The 12,999-nt window shown below is 44.2% G+C and overlaps 1 protein-coding gene across 4 annotated transcripts in view; it reads left to right on the top strand.

Moving 5' to 3' along the window:
- nrp1a (neuropilin 1a) overlaps positions 1–12,999 on the top strand; it is a 52,808-nt gene that overhangs the window by 22,086 nt on the left and 17,723 nt on the right. For all 4 annotated transcript variants that reach the window (XM_029842660.1, XM_029842658.1, XM_011621600.2 and 1 more), the window contains 3 exons: positions 1,902–2,129; positions 4,320–4,475; positions 6,639–6,805. In XM_029842660.1, coding sequence (XP_029698520.1) covers positions 1,902–2,129; positions 4,320–4,475; positions 6,639–6,805 — 551 coding nt within the window. The remainder of the gene's footprint in view (positions 1–1,901; positions 2,130–4,319; positions 4,476–6,638; positions 6,806–12,999) is intronic.

The following is a 12,999-nucleotide window of genomic DNA, read 5'->3' as shown; positions in this document are numbered from 1 at the left end:
GCCCCGCAGTAGCATACATTCATCTTCTGACATTCCTTTTCAACACGTTCTTACTGCCCGCATGGACTCGGTGGGGAAAAGCAGGACCACTATCAGTGAGCAGCTTTGATAGAGCTTCTGAGGTGTGCCAGAAAGGATCCCCCATGTGAAGGGGGTGTAAGCGATCGTTTGGCTGATAGTCTGATCTATCTTGGCCCTCCGACATTCTTCTCGGTTTTACTGTGATTCATTCAATGATCCATTAAATGTTTAATGTTCGTGCCCTATATCACTATTTATGCATAATCAGCATAATAACAATATGAATTTCCAGGTGTTTTATGTGTTTTTAGTGCTAGCGGTTTCAGGATTTCAGAGGTTTTCAAAATGAGTCATGACCAGTGGCCAAAACTGTTCTGGTCAGCTACTGAGCGGAAAAAAGGGGTCACAACGGAAGCCATTGAAATGGATAGAAACCAATATCCAAAGGAACTACTCCACAAAGACCTTTGGTTCCTTTCACAGGCATCTAATGTGATGCACTCAAGATCCTGCTTTCAAAGAAGAATGCTTTTATTTTGTTGTTTTCTTTCTTTCTTTTTTTCCCATGACAAACCTGTCTGATATTTCTCTCAACTATGTGAGTTAAAGTGCAAAACTGAAGCCTTCAGCAACACTTTCATCTCAGTGATGCTTCTGCTACAAACAAAGTCTTTCCATTTTTCCAACAGTAAATACAAGGGGAAACTGTGAAATTAAAGGTACTCGCTTTTCTTGAAAGCTGCGCTTTAGCTGCCACACTAAATGTCAGCTCTCTTTAGAAAGAAAATGCCCACTGGTGCTTGCTTTTTTGGAAAATCAACAAGACTCCTTTCACTTACTGGTGGTCAGGATGGAGCGGGTCTGATGGCCATGAATGTGGAGCCCAGTAAGATGCTGGAGTAACAGCGGAATTGCATTTTACCATCATCATCATTGAGGCTGCAACATGGAGGCGCTATCTTTTGATAAATCGGAGCAATTTTGGTTCCGATATGCTCCATCTGCTTCCATCCTGTGGACTCTCAAAGGGACATGAAATTGATATCATCCTGGGTATATGCCTGCCAATAATGACAACAAATAATTACCTTGGGTGACAGTTAGCCCTGATTTTTCTCAGATGTGAGTGTGTGTGTGTATGTGTGTGTGTGTGTGTGTGTGTGTGTATGTATGTGTGTGTGTGTGGGTGTGTGTGTGTGTGTGTAAGCCTGGCAAACATATTGTAATATCTCTTTCTGTCAATCTGGCAGCTGTCTGCTTCACTTCTTATCACATAATTCATTCTTAAATCATAATCTTAATGATTGGTTAACATGAAAAAGCCTGTGTTAACTCATCAGCTGAATGGCAGCTCTCCAGGGAGCTGTGAATAAACATTTTGACTTTTCCTTCTGTAAAAATGTGCATTTCAAGTGAGAATGTGTGCTGATGCACACCAAGCCGTCATCTTCACCTCCCATCAGCTAAGCTAGAATTTCCCTGAGCACCTCTCGAATGTTTTGCAGACGCGTTCTGATGACAGAGACAGGTTTCTGTTGAGAAAATCAAGCTATTTATTCTTGATTCTATCATCCTGGTGACTGAAGTGTTTCACTAATGTGTATATTAACGGTCCAGATGTTCTGAGAACTACAGATTTAATGCAATAAGACGGGGGAAAAGTTACCAAAGTACTTAGGGGAGAAGTATTAAGGGGGACATCTGTCTCTGGGTTGTGAAACACTCAGCAGATGAGCTGCAACAGAGAACCATTCAATATCAACACTGTAAAATCACTCTCCAGTGATTACTTACAGTCTCTTAAAAGGTGCCTTTCTGTCTTACTTGCATCCCTGTTTCATCTCTTCTCCTCATGTTGCCTTTGTATCTTATTCCTGTAGGCCCAGAATGTTCCAGAAACTTCACCTCCAACAGCGGTGTCATAAAGTCCCCTGGCTTTCCAGAGAAATACCCAAACAACCTTGACTGCACATTCATGATCTTCGCTCCCAAGATGTCTGAGATCATTTTGGAGTTTGAGAGTTTTGAGTTGGAACCAGACCAAACGCCCCCTGCTGGTGTGTTCTGCCGCTATGACCGGCTGGAGATTTGGGATGGCTTTCCTGGAGGTAAGCAAAGTGCATATCTAAGCTGCAAAAAATGAGATGAAACGGATCCCAATACAAGGTGAACTGTTGCTGTATCATAGTAAACCCAATTATAGCAGCAGGTCAAAAGAAAAGTGATGCTCCCATAGCCTGGCACAAGGCTTTGAACTGAGCGAACAAAGTCACCTTTGAAATTTCTAGTTTTTTCTCCAAGGCTTTCGCAACGCGGGGCCACAAGGAAGCTTTTCTCACCCGTTACTGGGTGAGAAAAAAGCCAAACCCATCTCAGCATTCAGGGGTGCGCAGCATTCTCTGCTTTAAGCAAAAACAACTGAATTAACATCATTATATCTATTTAAAATGACTTTTCTAGTTTCAAGTAGAAAGGGACTCGCCTCTCAACCAATTTGAACTGTACAGCATTGACCTTTGATCCCAGATACTAATTTAAATCCCTCCCCCTTGAGGTGGGACACATTTCATCCTCAACATTTGTGTTAATTAAAGCTTGCTGAGCTGAGAATATTGCAAATCACTTTATTAGCACATGTTAATATTAATGTTACATAGAACAGCTTAAAAGAGATGTTTCCGCTGGTACCTCTGACTTTTAATTCTTGAGGTCTATCACTTGAAGGACCTGCTCCGGCATGCTTTTGTCCTGTGCTGAGCCTATTTGGGGCAGCAACTAGACACTATCAATTCACACCCTTCGTGTGTTGTTGCATGTGACAGACTGCCTTGTGCAAAAATAAACCACAGGGGTAATATAGTGTACTGAATTTTGCCATTTGTGGTGTTGCCAGATGGGTCGATAGTGTGTTAGCACAGAAGGCTGAAGGTTCACTGGCCTTTGCAGTGTGCAGAGACGGGTGATGTCTGGACAAAGGCAGGGCTCCGTGAGGCACGGGAAGGGGGGGATAACACCTCCCGATCCCTGCACTCTCTTCAAAGCACACCATAGTGGACTGGCACTACTTTGGCACTCTTCCCTCGAGGAACGCACAGGCAGATGTTCTTTAATATTTCATAGCACTGGTGGAGTCAAGCAGATAATCCAAGGGAAGATGTTTTTTCTTCCTTTCTTTTTTTCCAGCCCGAGCTTTGGTGGCTTTAAATGCACATTTCTACTATCACGCACATGTGCCAGGCACCAGAACTATGAAGATTAATTTGAGCCAGTTTCACCTCTGACTTGTAAACTCCCGGGGGAAGGCTTGTGCATTTAATGTAGGGGCCGGACTGAAAGGGTCATGTTTTGGATGACAGGAGGCCACAGAAAAGCAGGACTGTCACTCACCACTGATCACAGCATTACTAATCACAGATAAGCTGCAGGTCTCTTCACACCACTGTGAGCACACACCGATGAATGTACATGGATCATAGGACACATCAGAAAAATGGAGCAAGGTCAATGTCCTCTCCTGCTCTGCTGCACCCTTGTTACCCCATATCTATAGATTTATTGTAATATTTCTTCTCCTCTTCCCAGACAACACCATCATGCAACAAAGAGTGATCAAACAATTGTGGGTTTAACTTTAACAGTTTTAACTGTTCAAAGCAAATATTGTAGCTCCTTTTTCTTAGCTGACTGGTTTCAGGTTTACTCTTGAGCCTCAGGCACAAACAGCATGTGACTTCTCTGTCTCCACCTACAGTCATTATCTAAACTGTTGAAACTACAGTTTAGGAGCACAGAGAGGCGGTATCCCTTTTATGTGAATGTAGTGTACAGCTGGCAGCATGCAGTTGTAAATACATCATAGTAGTCCCCCCTTCTCTTTACATTTTTGTCTGCATTTGCAGGCCTGGAAATGCCCCTTCTGCGCTATTACTGCTTTTTATTCTGTCTGCTCCCTTTTTATTCATTTGGTCTCTTTCACAAAACTCCCTCGGCCATGGCTGCGTCCACTTCTGATGGGAAAATCTAAGGAATTTATAGCTATGGCAATAGACAAAACCCCACACAGCAGCTCCCCCTTGCACTTTTTTCTCATTGTGTCTGAGCAGCAAGTGGAAATGGAATGTCGGGAGTCTTTTCTCAAGCGATTTTATGGAGTCTGTGTCATACCACACTGATATACTAGTTTTCACACCTCCACAGGGTGCTTTGGTTGTCAGGCCCATGTGTTGCATGGCTGTGGCACACAAACAAATATTGAGTTAACCCTAACTAGCCATGTTTATGTTCCCCCCCCATTCCAGTGGGTCCATACATAGGGAGATACTGCGGGCAGAACACCCCAGGCAGGATCATCTCCTACACTGGCATCCTGGCACTTACAATCAACACTGACAGCGCCATTGCTAAAGAAGGCTTCTCTGCCAATTTCACCGTCATCGAGAGGACCGTTCCAGAGGGTGAGTTGGCATATAAAGAGAAAATATCAGCCAGCTGGGGATTGCGGGGAAACAGAATTAGTGGTAGACCAATAACACAGGCAAAATATGTTTATTGTGGTTGGAATTAAAATCAAATTACAACCCATAAAGAATCATTCAGAAGAAGAGTTTTTTGGGTGTATTGGTGGAGTCGGAACTGAAACGAGGTAATTACATGAATTAGGGGGTAATAAAGTACCTCCCGGAGGAATATTAAAGAGTAACAAGCAGATGTTGTCTGCAAATAAAGCCACACATGATGCTATTATGACAAAGTCCCACATATTTAAAGAACCTCTCAGTTAATAAATAAACACCTCCTGCTTCTTTATTCAGAGCTGTACCATGGACAGGTTTACCTCCTGCAGCTCGGGCTACTTACCAAAAGAGTTTCACATCCACAATTGTCAAACTCCTGACACTTTTGATTAAAAAAGACGTGTGCTGGCAAGAGTTGAGAATCTGTCCGGGGGCAAGACCACCCAAAACACAGGCAGCAAGGCTTTGAATGGATTTGGAGATGGATGATGTTCAAAAACCCGTCTAATCATCTCCAAAAATGACATTCTACTGCCTAAAGGGAAGGCCAGTACTGCACACACACATTCGCACAGACTGGGGATGTCATGTCTCCTCACATTTCTTTTAATGACTTTTACACACTAAAATTTAGATTAGTATGCCATGAAGAGGTATTCTGAAAGATCAGTAATTGGTAAATTGGCAGGGCTAGCTTAAATCAGGACCAATTCCAAATGTTTGAATTTATGTGCGCTCCTCCAGATGTATATCTCTTGAATCATCCGTAATCCCCTTATGGATAATACACAGTGGATTTTCTGGCTTCTGCAGGATGAATGAAAGTCTTGCTGAAACTACTGATGATAGGTGATAAGGTGATGAAAGGAGGTGCAGTCTTTTGTTCTTACTCCATTTCTCTGGTTTGCATTCCCCTCTCCATCATGCTGCCTCAGTATCTTCTTGGCTATCAGTCACCCACATGATAAGTTTCCATCCGTGGTGGGAGATGTTTATGTTACAATGGTATGACTGAGTAATCTAGGTAGATGGCGGAGCTTCGATTACAAAGGTTTGACAAGAACGGGCACCTTTTTTTAGAGATAGCCACTGATGGGAGCAGAGAGGTGTGAGACAGTGTTCTCAGCCCCATGCTGAGGATTCACTGAGAGATGTACATGCAGCTAGCTAACGCTGTAACACTCAAACTCTGAATCTGACCCAGTGATGGAGGTGTGTTAGCAGTGTGGCAGATGGGGAGACCATCTGTGGTGGCTCATAGGCAGCCACTACATAACAGTTTCACACTGCTCCCCATCCTGTACTCTCTGACTGTGCATGTCCATGTGCACACAAGCATATGACTGCATTTTTAGGCAAATGGCCAATAAAGAGCCACAGCAGACTCTTGGGAGCGAACAATTTGGGAGACCATCACATATTAAAGGCAGGGTCACTATTAGACTAAAGAAGCAAATTAGCAATAACAGGAGGGATGAACCAGGTGAATTCGTGAAATTGTCCTTCCATGTTGTTATAGTGACATCTGACAACTCCTACACAGCTCAAAGGGTCATATTGTTTGCTCCAACTGTTGCTTTACAGCCAGCAGTGTCACCATCTCTGACCTCTTGGGGTTAGAGAAGGTGACCCATAGCAAACGTATGGAGCCTAAGTTGTCTTACAGTGTTTGCCACCATGTTAACACAAACAAGGGGATTCGCTTCCTGACATGGGTGGTTGCGCCATTAAGTGTGATATACAGCCTAAAACCACACATACCAACACACCTTAAGTCTCTCCTGAGACCAGATTGAGATAATCTGTCCCACTTGGGTCCTAAATTTAAGAAAATCATTGATGCAGTTACTAGAGAATGTTTTATTAAGTCACATTTATGTCTTGATTCTTATAATCTACTTTTGTTTGAAACTACAAATATGCCCTGTTCTTTTCTGGCATATGGTGCTGGGTGGTCATGTAGAGTCCTCCTCCCCAGAGACAAGCTGTGATTCTCAAAGTGTGTTATGGGCACACTCTGGGGCTTTCACTGCTCAGAGTTCCACCAAACAGCTTCTGATTTACCCATTTTTCCTTTCCCTGACCTTCTATCTGTCTCCACAGACTTTGACTGCAGCGACCCTTTGGGAATGGAATCGGGAGAGATAGCGTCAGACCAAATCATGGCTTCATCCCAGTATAACCCCAGCTGGTCTCCAGAGCGCTCAAGACTCAACTATTACGAAAACGCATGGACACCAGCAGAGGACTCCAACAAAGAGTGGATCCAGGTAGCATGCTAGTTCTCCTACTGAGGACTGCTATTAGTTGTAGCAGTGGCTAAAAAAAATCTTTTTTTTTAAATCAAATCAATTTTTGCATGCAACGTTATTGAAAAAATGTAATTTCCAACAGTCCATTTGTCTCTGCCAGCTATAGAGAGACACAAAACATAATGTAGGTGAAAAACCTTAACTTGATTAGACTTAAACACAGTGTGAGTGCTAATTTCATTATGTCAACAAAAAGCCAATGCCGCAAACAATCCACATCCACATTTGTTATTGGACTATGTCTCCCTGTCATCTCAAATTTCTCCAAACCAAAGTGAATTAAACCCTTAGAACAATTTATTTCCCTCAGTTTGCAACTGGTTGGCTGTCCACATGATAGCACTTATCCATTTATACTTCACCCAGTCAAGACAATCAAAGCTCTAACAGTCTGCCTCGTGGTGAAGAATGCTGCATGTTTAATCCTTTAGCCAATTCCAAAGTGTATTTCAAATCTGGCAATAAAGTCAAGAATATGCACTGTTCATGCATTCAAGCTAGTAATTCATATATTCCACCCTTACTGATTAGCAGAAACCAGAATTATTCTCACCTGATCTAACAGTTCCTCATTTTAAAATTATAAATAATGATAGAAAAGAGCTGACTTCTGCATTATTACAGCAGAAAATGCAGGTTCTTTCTCTGTGAGACAAAGTCAGACCTGTAATTCACACCAATTATCTTACAGGCTATTAATAAGTTCAGCAGGAGAATGATGTGGGGAACAAGCGTTCTATATTTGTCCTTTCGCCTCTGAGGGTGGAGTTTCCCTATAAAGCTCTTAGTGAAATTCCAGTGCTGAATGTCAGCCAGCCTCCTGCCCCCAACCCCCAGATGGACCTGCGGGTGTTTAGGTCCACGCCTTCCCAAAATGTGTACATTGGCTTAGTCACTGTACACCTATCCGCCTCCCTCCATCATCCTGTCCAACCCATTAACTGTCCCTTTTCTTTATAACGGGAGCTACCTCTGGGGATGCTGGGATTCAGTCACGCACGCACACATACACACACACACACACATGGACACACATATACAGATGCCATGTCCTGTTTTTCACCTGTCAGCACCAGTACGGAGCGATCGTCATCTACATAGGGAATTAGACAGATTGAGGAATTAGTTGTGGGGTGTAAGTTGCATATTTCAAGTCCACAACACAACGTGTTTGGTTGAGGTATGAGCAGGAAGCCTCTAGCATTGGCAATAATTCCAGTGATTTTATTTTCTTAATAGTTTCCTATAGTGTTTGATACGCTGTTGAAGATTCTGTTCCCTAAGAATAAGAGATTTATTAAGAATAAAAAGAGATGACCATGAAGAATATTTACTTTCAGATGGAGAATGGCACATTTACCTTCTCACTAGTGTTAAAACACTGCTTCCTGTTGCTTCTTCTCCCCTTTATTAATCAGAATTTAGCTACGCGTGTGTTGGTTTGTATGTATATTTGTGTGTTTGTGGCTGTCTGTGTGAGTATTTGGGATGTATAGGGTTTCAAGTTGTCTTGCAGAGGAACCCAGCACGACTGCATTTGTCTCATCTCTTCTCGTTTTCCCCCGCTTATCCGAATCCGGGTCGCGGGGGCAGCAGCTTCAGGAGGGATGCCAGACAGCCCTCTCCCCGGCCACTTCCTTCAGTTCCTCCAGGGCGACCCCCAGCCACTCCCAAGCAAGGCAAGAGATGTAATCCCGCCACCTCGTCCTAGTCCTGGGCCGGCCACGAGGCCTCCTCCTGGTGGGACATGTCCAGAACACCTCTAAAGGGAGATGTCCAGAAGGCATCCTGGCCAGATGCCCGAGCCACCCCAGCTGACTCTTCTTGATGTGGAGAAGCAGCGGTTCTACTCCGAGGTCCTCCCGGATGTTCAGCTTCTCACCCTATCTCTAAGGTTGAGCCCGGCCACCCTGCGGAAGAAACTCATTTTGGCCGCTTGTATCTGAAATCTCGTTCTTTCGGTCATCACCCAACATTGATGGCCATAGGTGAGGATTGGGACCAGTAAATCAAGTGCTTCGTCTTCCGGCTCAGCTCCTTCTTCACCATGACAGATCGGTTAAGCACCCGCATCACTGCTGACGCCGCTCCGATCCGCCTGTCGATCTCTCATTCCATCCTACCCTCACTCGTGAACAAGATCCCGAGATACTTGAACTCCTCCGCCTGAGGCAGAACAGAATGACCCGGAGAAGGCACTCTACCTTTTTCTGAGCGAGGACCATGGCCTCTGACTTGGAGGTGCTGATCCGCATCTCTGCCGCTTCACACTCGGTCGCGAACCGCCCCAGCATTTGTTGGAGGTCCCTGCTCGATGGTACTAGAAGAACTACGTCATCCGCAAAAAACAGCGACAAGATCTCGACACCCTCCACTCCCTGGCTGTGCCTAGAAATTCTGCCCATAAAGGTTATGAACAGAACCGGTGACAAAGGGCAGTCCTGGTGGAGTCCAACCCTCACTGGGAACGAGCCTGACTTACAACCAGCTATCCGGACCAAGCTCCTGCTCCTTCGGTACAGGGACTGGATGGTCCTTATCAAGGGACCATCCACCCCATACTCTTGGAGCACCCCCCACAAGATGCTCCTGAGGACCTGGTCATAAGCCTTTTCCAAGTCCACAAAGCACATGTGGACTGGTTGGGCAAACTTCCAACTCCCCTCAAGCACCCCAGCAAGGGTAAAGAGCTGATCCGTGATCTGTCCACGACCGGGCGAAACCCGCATTGTTCCTCCTCGTTCAGAGGTTTGACTATCGATCTAATCCTCTTTTCTAGCACCCTGGCATAGATTTTCCCAGGGAGGCTGAGGAGTGTGATCACCCTTTAGTTGTAACACACCCGCTGGTCCCAACTCTTAAATATAGGGACTACCACCCCGGTCTGCCAGTCCAGGAGCACTGCTCCCGATGTCCACGCAATGTTGCAGAGGCGTGTCAACCAGGACAGCCCTACAACATTCAGAGCCTTAAGATACCCTGGGCGGATCTCATCCGCTCCTGGAGCTCCGCCGCCGGGCAACTGTTTCACTACCTCGGCAACTTCCGCTCCGGAAATTGGATGGTCCACCTCTTGGTCTCCCGACTCTGCATTTGCCTCCCAGAAAAGAAAATCCTTGTTAGTAAAATATTCAGTGGAAGTCTAATAGCATTATGGGTCTCAACTGTGGTTCCCATTTTTGTCAGCGTCACTTTCATGTGGTTTGCTGCCACTCTAGAAGATCAGTGCATTACCAGTCATCTGCCAGTAAATATGGATTCAGAATCTGCTCTAATAAGCCTGCTGATTTCTTCGATACTCATCAAGTCGAAAATCTGACTCTTCTAATAGCTAATTTCAAATGCTGAAAAAGAACCAAGTCTGCAGCTTTCACATAATTCATGTTATCTGTGAAGCATGATGTAGTTGTGCTCAGCACTTCTGAGCAGACGCCCAATTATCACAAGTGGTATTAAAAGAGTAAAAGTCTTCATTCGTCTTTCATTAAGCTTGGAACGGCAACAAGCTTCAGCCCCCTTGCGGCACACTCAGATCATCTCAGCTCCCCGTCACATGCATAGTAATCAATTCATTATTTATTTCATTATCATTCCCTGACTGCAGTTTGAGGCAGACAGATTTATTATTCATGACAGGCACCCTTTTGATTCCTGGGTATTTTCCTTTGCTCTGCTTTCCTTCACATTTTTTGGTTTTTTTGCGAAACATAATCCAGATTTGTTGTCCATTTTAATGTTGCCTCATACTGATGTGCAGAGAAGAGAGGAGGGCAGGATGCTGGAGTCCGCCTGTTCTTTTCTGAGTAATTAGATTGGTGTGGTATGGTTCCTCTTTAAGCACTGCCTTAGCCGAGCCATTAATCAGCCCTTTGGTGTCCACAGTGATGGAAAGATGCCCTTTCAGGGAGTTTGAGGCTTGAGGAGTGTGTAAAGAAAGAGGTGACAATCCCTCCAGGCAGGATTTTGGTTCTTTTTTCTGATCTTATTCCTTTATTCATCTCAAAAATGCTGATGTGGTGAAATATAACAGGTCTGAGCAACATTTAGCTGCCTGTATGAAAGTTGGAATACTTTAAAGCTTAAAAGCAGGAACATCAGGGTCTCGGCACCGGGGTGCTGCAAATTTGCACGCCATCATCTCTGAGGGAGAGGTGCTAAATTGAAGCTGGTACATTTTGAGATGTAAAGCATCAAAATGTGAGAAAGTTGACCCTAAGGCCTACCCATTAACTGCATTACGCAATTAAAGAAAAAATATTTCACTGTCAGACATCCATTATTGATTGCACATACACAACATTAATAATTGACATTCTGTTGGTGTGAGCCGGCAATATGTGAAAGCCTTTTTATTGAGGTTCTCTGTATATGAGCATCCCACACATCTGATGTGTTCTCCATATGTATGATGTAGCTGCCATGATTGTCTCTTTGCCAGGACACTTTATCACTCCTGACTTTCAGATTTATGTATTTATAAGCCACCATATGTATCTGATGGAGATGAGGGTCTAATCATGATATTGGGGTCCTTTCATCTTGCTTATCTGAGAGATGAAAGTATGAGAAGCATATCAGTGTTTGTTGACAGTGTCCTCCTTTGTCTGCAAAGCTTGCATTAGTCTTACGCCATCAGCCATTTACTCTTTACCAGCTTTGGTGTGTCCCCGTCAATGCTCCAGGGACTATCCAGAGTCATCCACCGGTGCTGAGGCCTGATCGAGGAACCTCTGCCTGGTCCTGCTTCCCCTCACATCCAAACATGCACTCAATTACTCCAGGTCAATAACTTACACAAATACCCTCTCACTGTCTCTCTCCACACTTCTGTCCCAGATCCAGGGCTTACCGGGTGATGAGTAATTAGAATATGGACTTGTAATTAACAGCAGCTTTTCAGCTGATGAAGTCTAGCAAGAGCAAGGGAGCGGAGGTTGGCATGCAGCTGCTGGTGAGATCATCATTGTATTGCACAAATGGAAACAATGCACGCTGTCTGCGCCTCGCCGCTCCCAGGTCTGTCTCTCAATTGGAAAATCAATGAGAGGATAGAGACTACTCCAGTGGAGGAGCCCAAATATGGGACTGGAAATTGAAAACATAAAGTACGGCATGATGTCATGAAAAGCTTCCCAAGCACCCGTAGCCAAAAAATCAGCACAGCCACAATTATTGTCGCTTTCACTCTATGTCTATGAAAATGCCCAAGCCCACTTTAGACGGAGATATGTCACCAGCAGCTGTGCGTCCTGAAATACTATCATAAAGCAGCTTTCAGACATGACATACCTTCAAGTCACCCTCATTTCCTTCCTGATCACCGTTGCATAACCATTACTCACTGCCTTAAACATGTGTGTTGTAACAAAGAGAATGACCTTGGAATTCAGGTCTTAAAGATGAGGAGACACTAAAAACCTCACCTTTGATAGGCTTCCTCTTACAGCTGGGTCTTAAACCCGTAATTACGCAACAGATCTCCAGCCAGACAGAAAAAAACCACAGCCTTTAATTTCATCATAGCTGTCGTTTGACCTCCGCATCCCTCTTTGTCAGAAAAACAGATGATCAGTGGTTGGGAGGCCATGCATAATTTAAGGCCACCAACGAGGTGTTGGGAGCTAAAAATATACTGTAATCCTGACAGGTGAATAACGTGATAAATGGAAGGTCAAGAGAGGAGCTTATTGGCCCTGCAGCATTGAATTAATTCCATTTCCATGCAAAAGGAATTCGTTTTAAGTAATGGAGCCATCCAGCTCCAAAGTTGGTTAAAAAGCAGAGCTCTCTACTTGTTGATGGGCAACATTTTGGTAGACTCCGATAACAACCACAACTGAACCAAATTTAAGTTCAGTCTCTGATAAAAGAGCACATCACACAGAATTAATCGCTGCAATTGAGTTTTTTGACAAACTGGATAATTTCATTTATTAATGTTAAAAACTATAATGATCATAATTATGGGGCACATTTTGGTCAATGCGTCTTCTGTTGAGATTCTGAAGGCATTTCCAAGGGTTGATTCCTGGTCAGGGCTTCCTGTCTGTCTACCAGCTGCAATTTGACTTTGGCATACAAAGCAGCACTCCCCGATCTCACCCTCCACATTTCTGTTTTTGTTGTTTTTGGTGCAAGGAAACGAATAATGC

Source organism: Takifugu rubripes, chromosome 10 (genome assembly GCF_901000725.2).
Source record: "Takifugu rubripes chromosome 10, fTakRub1.2, whole genome shotgun sequence".
NCBI classification, from domain to species: Eukaryota; Metazoa; Chordata; class Actinopteri; order Tetraodontiformes; family Tetraodontidae; genus Takifugu; species Takifugu rubripes.
The sequence above is the reverse complement of the archived record's forward strand: the minus strand, read 5'-3'. Positions and strand labels throughout refer to the sequence as shown.